General features: G+C 33.3%; 1 protein-coding gene across 1 annotated transcript in view; it reads right to left on the reverse strand.

Moving 5' to 3' along the window:
• ASCC3 (activating signal cointegrator 1 complex subunit 3) overlaps positions 1-18,248 on the reverse strand; it is a 270,615-nt gene that overhangs the window by 153,002 nt on the left and 99,365 nt on the right. The window contains exons 11-13 of the mRNA XM_017818701.1: positions 14,556-14,720; positions 4,268-4,444; positions 1,132-1,203 (exon numbers count right to left, since the gene is read on the reverse strand). Of these exons, the coding sequence (XP_017674190.1) occupies positions 1,132-1,203; positions 4,268-4,444; positions 14,556-14,720 (414 nt within the window). The remainder of the gene's footprint in view (positions 1-1,131; positions 1,204-4,267; positions 4,445-14,555; positions 14,721-18,248) is intronic.

Consider the following 18,248-nt stretch of genomic DNA (forward strand, 5'->3'; position numbering starts at 1 on the left):
ATAATAAGAAATGAAAAGAAACTAAATGTACTTCAGTGTTAGGAATTTGGTAACGCACGGGCATAACTGACAATGAGGAGCAAGCAAAGTTCCCTTGATAGTGCTAACAAATTTCAATAACAGGAAAATAACAGCATTTCCATATGTCATCTTCATGCAAGTTTTCTGAATGTAACAACAGTAACTGACAACAACAAGAGAAGTGGAAGAATGGTGTAAAGTAGGGTGGGAAGCGGGGGGGCAGAAGGACTAGGAAGCCGGCTGAAGTATTTCCCCTTCCTCCCCAGGTCATAAACCAACCGTTCATCTTTCAAAAAACACAATGAATTTTTTGTGAAAAGGGCAAAAAGCGCAATTCTTAGTGTGACTATAGGGGACAGAGTTTCCGCCTTTTATATATAGGTTATTTAGTGAAAAGCCTCTTCAAGCATCATAGTGCACTAGCATTTTATACTGCTTTAAACAGGTGCCATACCTGCTTTATGTGCAAAGTTCTAACAAAAACAAGACATTATGTGGGAGCGATTCAGGAGCACAATAACAGAATGATAAACTATTCAGGCAAATAGTTAGGTCCACAATCTTAGCAGAGGGGAACATCAGACGTGAAAATTCACTGCAGAAACCTCTATTGAAGGATGACTTCCCTTAAAAAGAAAACAAAACACGAACCCCAGAACGTATCAAATGATGGATGCTGAGCCCTTATGCACTCATAGTTACTTGAACATTGCGTAATTCTCATCCCTCATCTCTAACAGGAGAGATTGAGATTTGAAAGATATGTGAAAGGCTAAGAATATAATAATTAAGTTATGTATTTTTAATTTTTTTAATCTTTAAATGCACCTCAGTGTAAGGTCTTGTAATTTTAAAAAAAGTGACATAAATATACATTAATTACTTTGAGGATATGTAAAGTACCAGGAATTCTGACCTCTGTTAGAAGCTAACACTATTTAGTCAGTTTAGATTTTCTTGTATGCTATTTCTATGAAGTGTTCTCAAGGTTAGAGATTATCTCTGAAGTAACAAATCTTCAAAAAATAAATTCTTAACGTATCGCTATGATCATCAAAACTAACTTCTTTATATATGTTCTGAATGGAAACCAAAACAAAAAATAAATACCTGGTGTCCAGCCATTATTTGCTTCAGCACATTTTCATAACATACTTCATCCATATGATTCAGCTGCTGCACCTGAAAAACAAACATCATAGTCCATTTTAAAATAATTTCTATCTTTATGTATTTTCTACAACATATCAAGCAATTTACAGTGATCCATAAAAGATAAATTTGATTATGCAATTAAATACAAAATATATGGATTTCCATTCCTAACTATAGCATTTTGTTATTTTTAAATTCAGAAACACAATATGAAAATAAGTAGATAAAATATGAGTAAGGACAGTTAATAGAAAATTTATTATGTCACTTTGCTGGTGTTTTTTAATGACCAAAGAGAGGTAACCCCGTTCCTTAATTTATCTGTTTTGTATTAAGGAATCTCGCTTCTACAGGATATTGAGGAAATATCAATTTAATATACCTTATCTAGTATTAAGGTCTTCTATTTGGTATATAAAAATAGTTTCTACATTGCATATGTATATATTTATCTACAGGAAATTACTGGTAGTTCAGTTTTTTTGCCATAGAGAACAGAAATTTCTTCATAGCTCGGTCAAGCACAGAGAGTACCATGTAGAGCATTTACAGTTAAGGAAAAATAAAATGTTTAAGGAATATTCTGGCTGAAATAAAAAGTATTCTTCAACCTACTCTAAAGATTTTTTTTTCTATTTCTTTAATGCATTACAATATAAACAGTATGTATCTACTTGAAAGCACCTCGATATCAAGGTTGTGGCAAATCAAAATAAATAAGTCCAAAATTAGAGCAATCACTCCATTCTTTATTTGTGCACTTGTGTCTTATAACCAAATTGTTTTGGGACAAAGAAATGTTTTACAAGAACAAAGCATGCAAAAATTTGAAAAAGGAAATTTAGTACTTGGAGTTATGTAGACTAGCTGAAAGTTGAAAATCACAGCTTTAAAAGAGCTTTAGAGGAAAGCAGAGAATGTTCCTATTTGAAATTGTACTAGTAGCAAAAAGATGAAAAAATACAGATGTGTGCAAGGGACAAGCAGCCAGTCTAATTATTCAGAAAATGAGAGGTTAGCATTTTTTTTCAAATAGTAGCAAATGAAAATCATTAAGGAGAAACATATATAAGCAGTGCATAAATACACATGGACATACATACACACATACACATACATACAAACATAACTTTATATTTTCTTTGCATTTATACCTAAAGAGAAAAAAATAAAAAAAAGGATAAAGAAAAAGAATTGACATTAAAGAAAAAATATCTGACATTACCAGACCTCAACTGAAGAAGCCAAATTTTAGTCTTGGTCCCATATGCTCTAAGAATTTCAACATACAGAGTTTCAAGAGCTTTCCCAGCTAACTTCTATGCATAATGAATACACCAGATTGTCCTTGCCTTTGAAAGCTTTCCTAGAGTTTGCACGTGATTCTGTAAATAGCTAATCAGCTTCAAATTTTTGGGGAGTTTTTTTGGTACAGGATTTCAGAAAACTGTGGCAAAGCACCTCCATAAAGTAACTAACAACCTTCCATCTCCTTGCAACTCATTAGTATGGATATAGACATAGCACTGACTGCACTTGGTGATGTCCTACAATAACTTCTCTTGATCCTGTGGTTTCTTACATCGCCTTCCTCCTCTCATATAGACCAGAAGCATGTTGATATTGGCAACAATTTTACAACTTTAGTATTAGGTGTTATCTTGAATAGAATTCATTTTCAAAGAGGTTTAATATTTTTACTTTTTGCTTGCTATAAAGTGTATTATTTTGATTGCAAAATATATTATGCTCTATGAAATTTGTTATGACAATCTTCTGAAAAGCAGAAGAACTCCTGGCTGTTACCAAGACAGTCTGCCAGGTATTCACATTTCAGAATAACTACTACCTTCTAGTATTTTCCAATCTCCTTATGCTTCTTTAGAAAACTACTTTTTGTTTAATAATTTCAAATTTTCCAGGATTATTTATATATTTCTTTGATTTTTAAATAACAAATGCACTCCAAAGGGAGTATGAAAAAATAGACTATCTTCTTTTTTCTTACTATACAGTGGAATTAAACTAAATATTAAAATCAAATAGCAGTGAAAGATCAATGAAAAGTAACAGCAAATAACAGTGAACGTACTTAAAACAATTAATGAAGGTTAAAATATGCAAATCATGGTAAGCACCATATGGTAAACTATTCTTGTGTGTATAGATTTAAAACATCTCCCTACAGTTGTAAAATAAGTTCCCTTCCTGCACTGCAGATGGAATGACTACTTAAATAATCTAGTAAGAAAAGCAATGACCATTTTTACAAAAACCAAAAAATATTCTATGATTGATTAAGCTATGAAATTAACATTTGATTGAAAATATTTTGATTTCTATTAATTTAAATCATAGGTGAACAAGTTTTCTAAAAGTTAAGCTATATAAGCTTTAATTATCAGCTAATTTGTATAAATTCCTGTATTTAAAGAACTATAAATTACATGTCAAGTGGCACTTCACTTATGATTTCTAATAGGAATATTATACCTGACCAAATTTATTAATGTTTCCCAAAATGAGCAAGAGCACAAAGAGTAAAGAAGCCTATTTAGAGACTACTTTAAATACGGTTTCTATCAAATATGTACATACAATAATTAATGGCTTAGCATGCTAAGGTTTTCATCAGTAACTTATATCCAACTCGTATTAACGCATATCATGTTATTATATATATACAGATTTAAAAAAATAGTATTTTTCTTATAACGTTCCTCATGCATCCTTACAGCCAAACAGGAAACACCACTGTTTCTAGGGAAATGGAAAACTGAAATGAGAGAGGCAGCTGCTACAGCGACTTCGCAGTCGAAGATGCTTCAACAAGCAAAATTTGGTAGTGTAGAAGAGGCAATGCAAAGCTAGATACCATTGTATTCAACTGCAACAAGGCCTACTTACAAGTATTGTAAACAGAGGTAATAAGATTCTTAGAGCAACTTTCAATTATGTGTATCTTTATACAAAAGAAAATATGCTTCATGAAACACCCGCAGCATAATAAACCAGTACCTCCTACACATACGTATATAAAGCATGATCAAACCAAACAGAGACCCTTTCTTTGGCATTCACGATTCTTTACCTTATTGGTTGTCTTAATTCCTATAAAGGTTTGCCCCAGAGGTACAGGTCGGAAACGGCCATCAAAGTAGAATAGTCCAATACAGGGATTGACGTGTAGAAATGTAGCAACATCAAGATAATTGGGTAATGTAGCTGAAAGGCCCAAAATCCTAATCATACTTTGTGTAGATTCAACCTATTAAAAAAACAAAAAACCTGTAAATTATCCAAGTGTTGTAAGCCAAGCAATCAAGCAGAGTTTTAAAACATCCCTCATAAAATAAGCAGTTAATACTTTCTACAAAAGGTGAGCAATAGATGTGAGTTAGTGATTATCTGTGTTGAAACCAGAGCATTCTGCAATTCCATCAAATCTTGCTTATTCAACTATTTTATTGTACTTTTGCCCTCCAAAAGGTTAGCAGTCATTAACTGACATGAAAGAACAACAGCAGAAAATTGGCTTTGTTAAGAAGGGATATTCTAATTTATAGGCAAAACTGGGACACATAATTTGGTATCTTTTCTTTCTTAGTCCAAATCACACCACAATTCTGAAAAGAAACAAGAATGTTATTCATGTCACTCCTCTTTTTTTTTGATTTTTGCTTCTGCAACTCTTTTAGACAATCTATTCCAGTTCTCTGTAACAGGTGTTTCTTCCTTTTTTCTTCCTTTTTTTTTTTTCAAATTACTCAAGTGTTTGGTTTACATGCTTTCCCATTCGATAAGGGACAGAAATGGTGCTTTACAACTAAACCCTCTGTTCCATATAAAAGCCTGCATATTATATGTATTTCCAGGTAATTTTCAAAAAGAATGAAAGCAGACAAAAGACCTGAATGAGGAAAGTATGTAAGAATTTTCCCATTTCCTTCTGCAATATTAAAAGTTGTGTAGGCTGGCTCACAACTTTCTTACTAGCATAATTATTTAGAACCAAAGTTCATAGTAATTTTCTTCTGAAGGCTTTTTAGACACTGTAACTGAAGCCATATATGAGATTCTCAACTTATCTCAAATATGTGAATGTTTCAAGATGAGTAGGGCGGGTAAATTCTACCTGGCTAAGTCCTATTCAAAACAATATGAGGTTTTACTTAGAATAGAGATTTTTGAATCACTCAGATGTTTCGAGTTAAAGTGAAAGAAATGTAATTAAAAAAGACAAATTAAAAGTTTTCAAAAAAGGCAACTAAAAAATAAATGAAGAGCATTCTCAAGGAAGATAAAATACACCATACTATAAAACAGACCTGAAGAATAACAAGCACACCAAAATAATAAACTAAATCCCCAAGTAAACCATTCCCCAAACTCAGAATCACAGAATCAACTAGGCTGGAAAAGACCTCTGAGATCATAGAGTCCAGCCTATGACTCAACACCACCCTGGGTCAACTAGACCATCTAAGAGCCACATTCAGTCTTTTCTTAAACACCTCCAGGGATGGTGACTCCACCACCTCCCTGGCAGCCCATTCCAATGCCCAATCACTTTCTGTGTAGAACTTCTTCCTCATGTCCAACCTAAACCTCCCTGGCACAGCTTAAGACTGTGTCCTCTTTTCCTATTGCTTGTTGCCTGGGAGAAGAGACTGACCCCTTTCAGGTAGTTGTAGAGAGTGATAAGGTCTCTTCTGAGCCGCCTCTTCTCCAGGCTGAACTACCCCAGCTTCCTCAGCTGCTTATTAAAGGACTTGGGCTCCAGTTCCTTCACCAGCCTTGCTGCCTTTCTTTGGACATGCTCCAGCAACTCAATATCCTTCCTAAACTAAGGGGCCCAGAACTGGACACAGGACTTGAGGTACTTGAGGTAATATCCCTCTAATCATCTTGAAAACTATTATGACTCTAAATCTTTCCATTAATTTCTCTAACCTCTTTCAAGGCCATCCAAACAAAAAAATCTTTATTTTTTCACCATCTACTTTTATATTTGCTTAGTAACAAAAATATAAATAATTTACACATATATATAGAATATAATCAAAAAGCAAAAAGAGGTATATTTGACCTAAAAGACAAAATAACAATCGTTCCAATTATTTTATGCTCAGATTGAATTAAAACTGTAAACTAAATGCCTATGTGTCTGCACATCATCACATGCATATACAGAATTAGGTGCTTTTATTTTTTTAATTATACATGGCAATATACAAACAGCAGTGACTAAAACTGTGCTAAACTTAAAAATTAAAAAAACCCAAAACTACTTGAAGACGCAACCATACCACATGAATTATTTTTGCATTTTCTCTGTGATTATAATTCAGTTTCAACTATTCATCTATTATTCATCTGTCCAAGCACTACAGAAACTTTATTTTTCATAATGGTATTTAGAATTCTAACACATTTTTATAACAGAGTTCTCTGCATACATTTTTCAATTACTTTTCTGACTTTCCCTTGAAGAGCAAGCATTAATGTGTTTTGCTCTCAGATGCTTCTAAAGAACAGTAAGCACTGAAAGTGCACAGATGCCTTTTGTAAATATGGTCCATTCAAAAATTAATATTTTTCAAGTACTGGATAACTTATTATTTGGTCCTAAAAGTACCAATTAGAGAGTACGACTTCATATACAAGACACCATGAACCTACATAGTGTAGGTTCAGTGTTTTCCTGAAATTGAAGTAAAAATTACTGAGAAGACATCTTCGGATGACAAAGCTTTCTTTTTACGTTCCCTATCACTGGCTGGTGGTATGTAGCTAAGTGCATTTTCTTCACTACTGGTACACAATCTCTGATGTTTTATTCTCCATATGTATTGAACTATCCCAGTAAAAATATAAGCACCATTTGAAATTAGGCTTTCTTTGAAAAACTGAACTGACGCAGTGTCTGCACATCATGTTCTTTAAAAGCCTTATTATGTTTTATTGATTTGATGTTACATTGGAAGTAAGAAATAAAATTGCCATAACTTTATTTACTTGAGATATCTAATTAGTATATCTAATTCAGAAGCATTCATGATGTCACGCAGAGAATTGACAGCATGTTCACCAGACACGTTCACAGAACACGATTACCACACCATGAAATTCCACGTATACAGAAAAAATAATCGCAAAAGAGCTCTCTGGTACCGATTTCCACACTCAAGCATCAGCTGTGTTTACAGTATAAATGATAAGGGATCAGGTATGGGAAGTGCCTCTCTGGATTGTAAATTGATCACATCAGGATCATTTTCTTCCTAATAAGTTTTATGATTTGCATATCATCTCATTACATTACAGCCGCCACTTGAGAGCATATGGAGTGTACACAGAGATACTCTTTTATCTGACTTCTAAAGTTCTCCCTGAACTTTGTGATCTTGGCAGCCTTCCCATTTCCATGTATTAAAATATCACATTCACGGAATGAATTACAATCAAGCTGGAAAGCATATCCCTGATTGTTCAACTTGAGCACAGAATTAAGCGAAGCACACAAGTTTACACATTTTAATCTTTGAAGAATTGTCTGCTGGTTAGAAATTAATCTGATATTCAGGAGACCCAGGATCACTTCAACACAGTTAGTCTGAATGCCCTTCAGATGTACACTAAAGATACTCAGAAAATTAGACACAAGCATTTAGTTATCAGTCCAGATGTGAAAGAAGATGAATTCTTTATGTGGGTTCCTGAGTCCCCTATTCAACAGTAGTAAGAATGAAGTACTACATATGGGGATTCATATTAGTTACTAGTTGGATACTATCCTACCCACAGAATGGCTCTATGTCTCATTCTCTCACAGGACCTATGTTATTTACATTATCCAAAACAAAAGAAAAAGAGAAATGGAAAAAGAACCAAGAAATGCTTAGAACATTAAAAAAGAATTAAAGGTGTTTCAAAATTACTAATCAGTTGTTAGAATGTTTCATCAATGTTTCCTTGTTTATTGCTATACTGGTTACTATTAATGAAAGAGTTTAGAAGTCAATCAGTCCACATAGGTGGCAGTTTTATAGTTTCAGGAAGAAAAACAGAAAAAAACCAGTAAAATTGCAAAACCAAAAGTACATAGTAAAAATGCAATTACTAATACTATTTTGAAGATTCTGTATAGGATGTTATCTGCACCTCACTCTGCACAGAATGCATTTGTTACTAGGCAACCATCTAGTTAAGTAATTTTATTAGTTTTACTCTGCTTCCAATGAACCCTGAAAATACTCTGATCTCAGTCGTCCATTTAGAATATATTTAAAAATCTAGAGGTACTGAAAAAATGTAACGATGCAGAAAGCACTATCAGAAGCCATATTTTTTCCCTCAGCTAAATATTAACTATGCATTACTTTGTCTTAAGAAATGACATTTTTCATATATCTATTAAGAGATTTCTAGGCTGGGTACAGTGCCACGTCAGTTTTTCCTGACTGACAAAATACCTTTTCATGTTACGCTTACTATTTTGTTCCCAAACTAGGAAACAAAAATGCCTATGAAGCCTTCTACAAATTAGTTTTACTGCTTTACCATAATATGAAAGAACACAAACATACGACAATCACTATTACCTTTTAAACTCCATGGATATATCACAAAAATGGAAAACCAGCCACATATCAATACTAAAAAATGACATGCAGAATGACTTCCTGACATCACTGTCATGTAAAATAATAGAAAAGCTTCTGAAGACTAATTCCAATATCTGATACTTAACATTTTCCAAACAAATGAAGATTAGGTTTTGTTTTAAAAAAGTAATTTTTACACAACTACAAGGCTGTGTAAAAGATAGCAGGATAGATCCAGATTCATATAAGACTCATTAGACATATGGCTGCACAACATACTTTTTAAAAATAACATCACAGAATAGCAAGAAAACCTATATTAAATTTATCACAAGCTGATGAACTGACAGATTTTAAAGACTTGTATAACTGAAAAACAGCAATTAAAAAGGGATTCCTTTAATTGCTTTCTAAGCCCAACGCTAATCAATAATTTACCTATGATACACAGTCAAAAAATAACTGGTGACAAGAAGAGCAGGTGATTGACAGAATTAATATAACTGATGTGTGTGTCAGGCATACTGCTAAATCTACGTTGATAGTCCCATTCAAATTAAATTTCTTTTCATTTACCTCATAAGACACTATTCTCAGGAAACACAGCAATGAGTGAATCCTGCAGCAACTACAAAAAGAGTTTGTTTGAGGACTTAACAAAAAAGTATATGAATGCAAGCTCAAAAGATGATGTGCTAGCAAATTAAGTACATGCAATTCTTAAAGATATAAAAGGGCCAGAACTGACTACAGAAGGAAAATGCAACAAAACACTTTCGTTGACGGGTTTTAAAATACAATTGTGAATATAAGAAAGTCCAGTGAAAAAAAAGACCCACGACAATACTGTTTGAAAAATTATTACAGAAGGCTGCAGTAACCTTGTTTCATCTACCCTTTAAGAAAAGATGCTGAGAAACTTGATTAGTCTATGTAGGCAATATCAAGGAGACAAAAAACTAACAGTACTCACTCAAGCTGAGAAATGAAGAACCAAATGAAATGCCAATGCCATTCTAGATCCAAAAGACACATATAGGAACTACAGTGGGTTACCATTAGACACAAGATATAGAGAGCTAAGCAGCTGGTTTTAGTTCATTAGCTATCAGACTTGACTATTTTTTTTAACTGATCAAATTTTCATCATCAAGAATGGGATTCCAAGCACACAGAAATTTCTAATTTGATAACAATTAGACATTGGGTTTGGGTGAGAAACATCTGAACCTGTTTGCTTGTGATTTACAGTTAGAGGTAAAAAAGGGAACCAAAGGGACAGAAAAAAAAAAAGATAAAGGAGTTAATAAGGCAGTAGAGATATTGAAAATGCATCCAGAGACAAGAGAACTGCAGCTGAGATGGAAAGTTTCCTAAATAAGGTGTCATGAGGAAAGAAAGCTCAGAAAGGAAACATGAGCATTTCCAGGGGAAGGAGAACTTCAACATCTCATGGTCAGTGCAGCCAAGGCTGCCTTTGATCTTCACTTCCCCAATGAGGCCCTCCTTTCCTCAAGAATACAAGGTATAGAACAGTACCACTGTTGGCTGTTCTATTGCCTGAAGGAGGTAGCTCTCATCAATGTATTCCAGAAATCTCCTGGATTGCTTGTAGTGCTGTATTATCCCGCCTATTACTAATTGAGCAACTTTATTGATCTAATACAAAAACATAAAGCAATTGAAACTTAAACTTGAAGAATGAAACAATGATGGCAACAATACTTATGTGTCTAAGATGGGAGCTTTGGCATCCCAAACTCTGAGAATGCTTTTACTATGGATTTTCTTTTATTTAATTTATCATTCATATACTTGAGAGAAGGTGTCAAAATTCACGTAATCACTCAAGTGTAGTATTCAGTATGCTTTTTGTAAAAAATATACATAAGCAGCAGTCATCAAAATCTCTGAATAATTATGATAAAATAATCCAGTGGCCTTTAAAAGCAGACAATTTTTTTCTTTCAAGATAATAAGCTTAGTACATTACTGTAGTGTGGAAAGTTTGATTAAAAAGTTTAAGCGTTTCAGTTTTACATCTGCATTATGCTCTGGACTAAAACTTTAAACATCAAAGCTATAAATTGGATTCAAAGAAGTTGTTTGATGTTATACCTACAGTATATAACAGAGCTCAAAGCAATTTTCCCACCAAAATGTTTAGCAAAGTCAATTTAAATCACTCGCAAAAACATTCTCTAAAATTTGAAAAGTGCAAACGTGCACAAATATACTCTTCATTCTGCTATGAGTAAAACTCAGTAATTCCAATATATATGCTCCTTCCAGGTTTAAATAAAACCTAATTCTAAAAAATGCCATAAGTAAAAATGAGCATGTTAAAGTCTTACAGTAAGTGGTGTGACTCAGTGTTCATCTGAGGGAAAGTACATCAATCATTCAAGTATTTTGAGGTACAAATTAGGACAGACCTGCTAATGCAACAGGATATTCCTCTTTTAAGCATATATTTGGATAGCTGTATTTGCACCTTGCATGAATACAGATCTCAAAACACTCTTTTCTGGCACAGTTGTAGGCCCAAGTAGCTAGCTGAACACTAATTCTTAAAAAGACAAAAAAAAACCCCAAAACCGTTGTGGTTTTTTTTCTATTATCCACCATCTAAACAAAACAACCCTCATACCTCCAACAAAACAAGAGATCAAGAGCTATGCTTTTGCTCCAAGACAGGATAACAAACCCTGCAAAATGTAAAAGGCACAACATTATACATCCTGACCTGCACAGGAATCACGACATTGTCTCATATAAAAGCTATGGAAGTATGATTTAGATGAAACTAGAGGTACATGCCATTATTAGTCGCTACTAGTGATTTATTGAAAAGGCTGAAGTAGTATTCAAAGGAATTTATCACTGTTCTGTTACAGAAGTGATACAAGAAATGACTATTCCAGGTCAGATCAGAAATTACACTCCTTCAACGCACTGTCTCCCACAGGGGTCAAAAGGGACAGTACAGAAAACGGGAAAATGTCAATGATATTTACCAGAATAGCTCCCAGTTACTACAGCCCCCAATCTGATCTAGTGACTATTTCTCTGCAATGGATTTTTCTCTGAATTACTTGTCTAAACACTTTCTGAGTCCCTTCACTACAAATTAGGAAAAAACAGTCAATATTTCAGATGTCTTAAACCTGTATACAAATCAGAAAATTGATTCTGGCAATTATTGCATGGCGCAATTGACATAAGGATACTTCAGATTAATATTGTCACTGGTTTTTTTAGGTTTTTTCAAGAACTGAACAATTATTCGTACCTCCTGTATGCATGAATATTGAATGAATATGATATTTATATAGATATCAATGTAAAATAAGTTCTAGAACTACTTTCAGAAGTCTGGAAAGGAGCTTCAAATTCTCATAGAAAGAAGGACATTCTCCAGGCAGGGGCTGAATATCTTAGATTTACTTAACTGCTCCTGGAACATTTATGAGTTTATTTCAAAATGTATAAAACAGACCAAAGAAATGCAACAGAATATTTTTTCTTCACAAACTATCATTAAAACATTAGATGTGATATTTTTACACTTAGAATACCTGTAATAGTATTTTCACTAAACTCCAGAGAAATTCTTCTGCAATCAGAAACAATACGTTATCTTTTTTACTGACTGAGTAAAAGTTCCAGTAATTTCATAATTAATTATGGATGTATACTGAAAACTTCCTAGAACCATGCTTGCAGGCTCACTCAGATGCTGAACTATAACATTTCAGTGTAATTTTAAACACTAATCCTCTTATTATTTGTTTTCATATTAAAAAGTAAAATAATTGTACAAAACATCTCCTGTTTCTTTGTCCCCAGGCTCTCTGGGAGGCTTGCAATTCAAAATATTTTTGTCAGTTGTTTTCTACAGCAGAACTCTAAAAAACTCTTCAAACAGTTCTGTGTTTTGTTTAAATGTGTGGGGTTTTTTAGTGTTTTATATTGTAAGTTTTCCTCCTCTTCAACTACCTTCTTGTGAAGATTCATAGGGGTCTCCATTACTGTCTTTCTTATTAAATTAAAATAAGTAAGGTCTTCAGAAAGGTGGCAAGATGGTAATTTTCAAGATTTGTATATTGTTTTACTTCCCAACTTTTTTACTTAAGGAAGGGTTACAACGGAGTAGGTTCAATTCCAGATGAATTAAATTCCAACTCAATAGGTAAAACAAGCCTTGAAATCCTAGAAGATTAAAACACCCTTGAGAGCTATTTTTCAAATGAGTGCTGAAGCAAAATACTATATTGCAATAAATGCACTAAGGGTAGGATTCAATACCCAAGATATAATTGCCTTAGATTTTACATTTCTTAAGTTACCTGCACAGGCTTGACACACACACAAAAGCGAAGGATCTAGGGGAGATTTGTGTCCAAATGAAGCAGAAACAGAATGCCAAGCTGAATAATGTAGGGCAGCTAAAATGGCTCTAAACATCTATTTTGTACAGCTGAAGCCTATCTTACAAGTCTCACAAAACTTTGCAGTAGAAAATGAATAAGCCTTGCAATTTTACATGAAGAAAATGACCATCATGGTCACTGCTAAAAGCTGAGATGCTTTACTTTAAAGATACCTAATGAAGACAAAGTTATCAAAACCATTTGAGAAAGAAAATACAATACCAAACCAGTTAAGCTTTAGTGCCTTTGAGGTAGCCTAAACTTCACAAAGCTCTACTCTCCATAAAAAAATTAATCTCTCCAAGTTTAGCTTCTTCTAAAGGATTATTAATTCTGTTGTTCTTCATAAAGGAACTTTACCATTTCTGTACTGGATTATAGCAGACATCCATTCTATTTTGTTCTTAGCAGAGTTGGAATCAGACAATTTAAAAAGTCTTAACAAGGTTAGTGTGGCCTCACCAAGAAAAAAAGCATCTTGAAAGCTAAAATGCTTTAAAACGTACTACAAATAGAGCCAAAACAATAATAACCGTTTATTTTTCATTTGTTACAGGTTACTTGTATTGACATTTGCTCTGCATGACGAAAAAAGAATAATTGCACTCTATCCTCCCCCTTACTATTATTTATTTATCCTAATTCTTTCCTTTCTATTCATCCCCAAATTCCATGTTTTATTTTACTTCTAAATGTACATCTAACCATTGAGACCAATCTCATTCATTGTCTAGCTCTGAATCCTTCTTTTGTACAAGACTGAAAGAAAAAAAATTCCCTTTTCTCCTTTTGCCATTTCAAATCTTGGTATTTAGAAAGTACCACTAAATCATGGGGGAAAAAAAAAGACCAATTATGCTAAAGTAAAAATTATGTAGTATTTTATTAGCATTGATGAAAGTTTTAGATTTAAGACACTACTCTTAATTAAAACAAAAAAGAAACTCTCCTAGGAAAACTGCTAATTGAAAATGAGCATTGCTGGTAAGAAAATACTCTCAGTTTTGGTTATGTCAAAACACTATCCTGATTATTATTTGCTTAAAAATGTTTAATTTTGCTGTTACTTGTACAGTAAGTAAATTAAGCAAATAAATAATAAGTAAAGAAATAGCTCTGTAATAAGTTATGCATCTTAGGAATCTGATAGTTAATACAATACAGAAGGGAAGGCAGAAAACCAAAAATTTTTCTTCACTCTTGGTAAATAGCTGTAAAAAAGAATAGCTGTGAAATAAATTGTAAACTGCCTAAGCATGTTAGTTTGTTTGTCTAAGCATTTTACCCTTTACAGTGATATTTATCTACCTTGACCAAAATAAAATTATATCCCTCTTACCTGTCGTAAAGTACGTGCTACTATACTTTCAAGCACTGGTCCCCTGTCTTCATGCAGCAGATGAACTTCATCAAGAATCAAGAGTTTTACCAGCTGAGAGAGGGCTACATCACCAACACTTTTTCTTGTCACTACATCCCATTTCTCTGGAGTAGTCACAAGCATCTAGTAGAGCAGAAAAATCAGAAAAGCAATATTAAGCATTTAGAAATTAAAATGCAGATACAAATTCACAGAAACACAGTAATTTTACACACAGCGGAGTAAATGCAATGTAGAACTTAACAAAGTTATCTTAAGTTTTGCCTACTTTAAATATGAGGCAGACACATTTTGGTGCATCTACATGGGTTGGATGGCCACTAGTAGGATTTAGTATGGAAAACCATATGGAAATATCAACTAATACCTTCAAACCACCTTGCATCATTTGTATACTTTTTCCACAAGAAAACCTTTAAGCAGCTATCCAGAATCAACTACTTATATAATCATTTCATGTTTGCGCCCCACTAAAATGGTCTGTGATAAAGTATTTGTAACCTTCACCACAGCACAGTAAACAACCAAGACCCTCCCCTCATGCCTAAGCTTGATCTGATAGTTCCCTGTTTTCTGTGAAATGCTTTCTCCCTAAGGAATACTTTCAAGTTGAACATTTAGATATCTCGATCCTTGCACTGGCAAAACAGACCGAACAACTTGCACCAGTCCTGGGTAAGGTAACTTCCAAACTTCATTGTTTCAGTAGATATGTCCATGGTAAGTCTATTATTATGGTGCCATTTCTTGCAAGCTGTTGCAACAGCTTCTCTTTTTGCATAAAACAGACTCTCAAACAGATAAGATTGAGGTACATTCAATCTCCAGTTGCCAAAAAGCTGTAGCAGCCGTCATTCCCCACAATGACAATGGACTTAGCTCTCACTTCATGTGACCTTAACACAAGAATTCAAGAAAGCACAATTTTAAAATGTAAAATCAGACAAAGTGGTCACTCTAAAGAAAACATCTCACTCCTTCACCCAAAAAATTCTCAGCAACTGTTTAAAATAAAAATGCAGATTTCTCATGTACCAGTCAACAAAAGTAATTTCCTCTTTAGGAGCCAGCCACTATGTATAATAACACCCATAGAACCGAATCTTATTCACTCAAATTCAGTAGTAACTTGTGTGGAAGTTATAACTATGATTTAAGGGCAATTATTTATTGCCTATTCATAACAAATCTATCAAATCTTAAGGGTTTTGGGACAGGCACAAAGCTTACCATACAGTCTCACTTCTTTCACAAAAAAACCCCAACCAACCAAACAACTTAGAACTATTAAAATAAAGATTAATCTGTAACTTTGCAATGCAAAATCCCTTAGAAAATAAAGAGGAAAATTCTGATTCTGCTGTTTCATAGGCATGAATAAAAAACTTTACAAATTGGGCAAATCTTGATCAGGTGACATCTAGAACAAAATGAGTGCTTTAATGAGTAAAAGACAACAGGGGCTATTTGATTATTTTGACTGAAATGAAATTTTTCAAAAATTCAGCTACCAATCTTTGAAAGGTATTAAAAATTGGCAAAATGGGGAAACTTCTAACAGCTTTCATAAATAGGCATGATACTAAAAGAAAACATATCCATTGATAATGAAAATATAAGTTCATAAGTAAGTTTATGAAAATATATGTTCATAAATAAGTTTGCCAACTTGATGCAGAATCTAGAGAACAAGATATTTGTTTTCTAGAATTCTACTGACACTGACCAGATTTCAGTCAACAATCTCAAACTATCTTATCCTGTAAGAGGATACATGTTACAAATGATATTGAGATGACCAGATGCTCTGGTTCCTTCATCATCTTTGTGCCCTTAAATGGACCCTCTCCAGTATGTTTCTCTTCTACTGGAGAGCCCAGAACTGGACACATTATTCCAGGTGTGGCCTCAGCAGAGTTGAGTATAGGGGAAGGATCACCTCCCTTGACCTGCTGGCAGTGCTTTCCCTAATGCAATAAGGGCACTGAGTCACTAATATCACCGCGAGTGGTGGTATGTGGGGGGTATTTCCATGTTTTGTTTAAACACTGGGTGTATTTTGTTAGCAAATACAGATTTTTCAAATGCTTGTACAAAATAAGTGTAAAAATGTATGCTCATAATTTATGAACTGAACTGTAACACTACTACAGATGCAACTGTTAGCACTTTAAAATGAGCCATGTCAGCCACAAAATATTAGCAGCTGTACTTCCACAGAACATTAATTAGCAAACAGTGAGGAAATATATTTAGCAAGGAATATTAAGGCTTTAAGGTGTGAAATACTACAAATTCAAGCTACTTAGCTAATTTGCTAAATCTAAATTGGCAATGTTCAGATCACAGCTTTTTTTTAAATGTCAGTCATGTTATCAGGATATATATCTAAAATGGTATCATTAATTCTTCTGTTTCTGAGTGATGACTAAATATTCAGCATAATGGTCTTTTACTTTGATCTTATTTTAAAATAGCAATGTTCTCAAAGCAATGACCTGAATTAAAAGCTATACTAAATGAGACACTATATCAAATAAGAAGAGAGATCTCTAGAGAATGTTTTGCTGGAGAATATGACTGGTTCTTACATTTTTTTTTTTCAGTTAGAAAGTACAGTTGGGTGAAAAAATTCTCAAAAAACCCCACAAACAAACCAGCTTTGTAGTTTAAATAATAAACTGAATTCAAATATATAAAATGCTATTTATAAATATCAGCTAAAAGAAAATGCTAACAGAGATTATTTTTTCAGTTAAAATATTAAATAAAACAGCATTATGAGCATCTCATTATTAATTTTAAATGCAGTAATGTAATTTCTTTTTAGAATTAATTTTCAGAGACAACATATTTTATCCTCAAAGTTTTAAAATCAAAATTCAGATTCAGCAAAAGAATTCTGCTTCCTGTTTGGGGGCAAGAGAAGGACACAGTAACTAAGTATTGAAACATTTTTTAATATTTTCTTTTTATACATCGACTTGAGTTCTCAGCACACTGAAAAGTATGTTCATTTATATTGATATTTCACCACTTCACCTCTTTCAGTATTGAAATAGCTAGAAAATAAAGTGTCACATTTGCTTAATGAACTGCAACTCATGCAAGACATTTCAATCTGGTTTTTGTGTTAGGGTATGGCTGAATAGAAATGGGTTAACTGTCAATATTTTTACTGTCAACTTAAATTTCTCTCAGCACACACCCCCCCCTTTTTCCAATGTTTTCTTGATTATCATTAGTTATTCCACACCACCATAGGCTTTTCACAAAGTCTTCTGTCTTAGGTGAGTACTGACATTTAATTTCACTCTTGTACAACTAAAAAACCCTATATATTTCAACTCAGAATGATCTCATTTAGCTTTAGGGCTACTTAACATATCCCTATATTGTTTTACATAATGTTCGGGTAAGAACTCAAAGAAAAAAGTTTAATTACTTCACTTTGAAAAATTATGTCAAAAGGGACATAGCTGATAACTTCAACTGACAAAATTTCAAGAGACTGTGAAAATTCATTTTTCTTTAATTGCATGATTTGATAATTATTTTTGTCAGTCTCTCTTCAATCCCCTTTGAAGCCAGATCTCACGGTAAGAGGAAGTTACATTTTCACCATAGTTTAAGAAGATCAACATGTTGAAA

The sequence above is a fragment of the Lepidothrix coronata genome, unplaced genomic scaffold (genome assembly GCF_001604755.1).
Source record: "Lepidothrix coronata isolate B3197 unplaced genomic scaffold, Lepidothrix_coronata-1.0 Scaffold70, whole genome shotgun sequence".
In the NCBI taxonomy this organism is placed as follows: domain Eukaryota; kingdom Metazoa; phylum Chordata; class Aves; order Passeriformes; family Pipridae; genus Lepidothrix; species Lepidothrix coronata.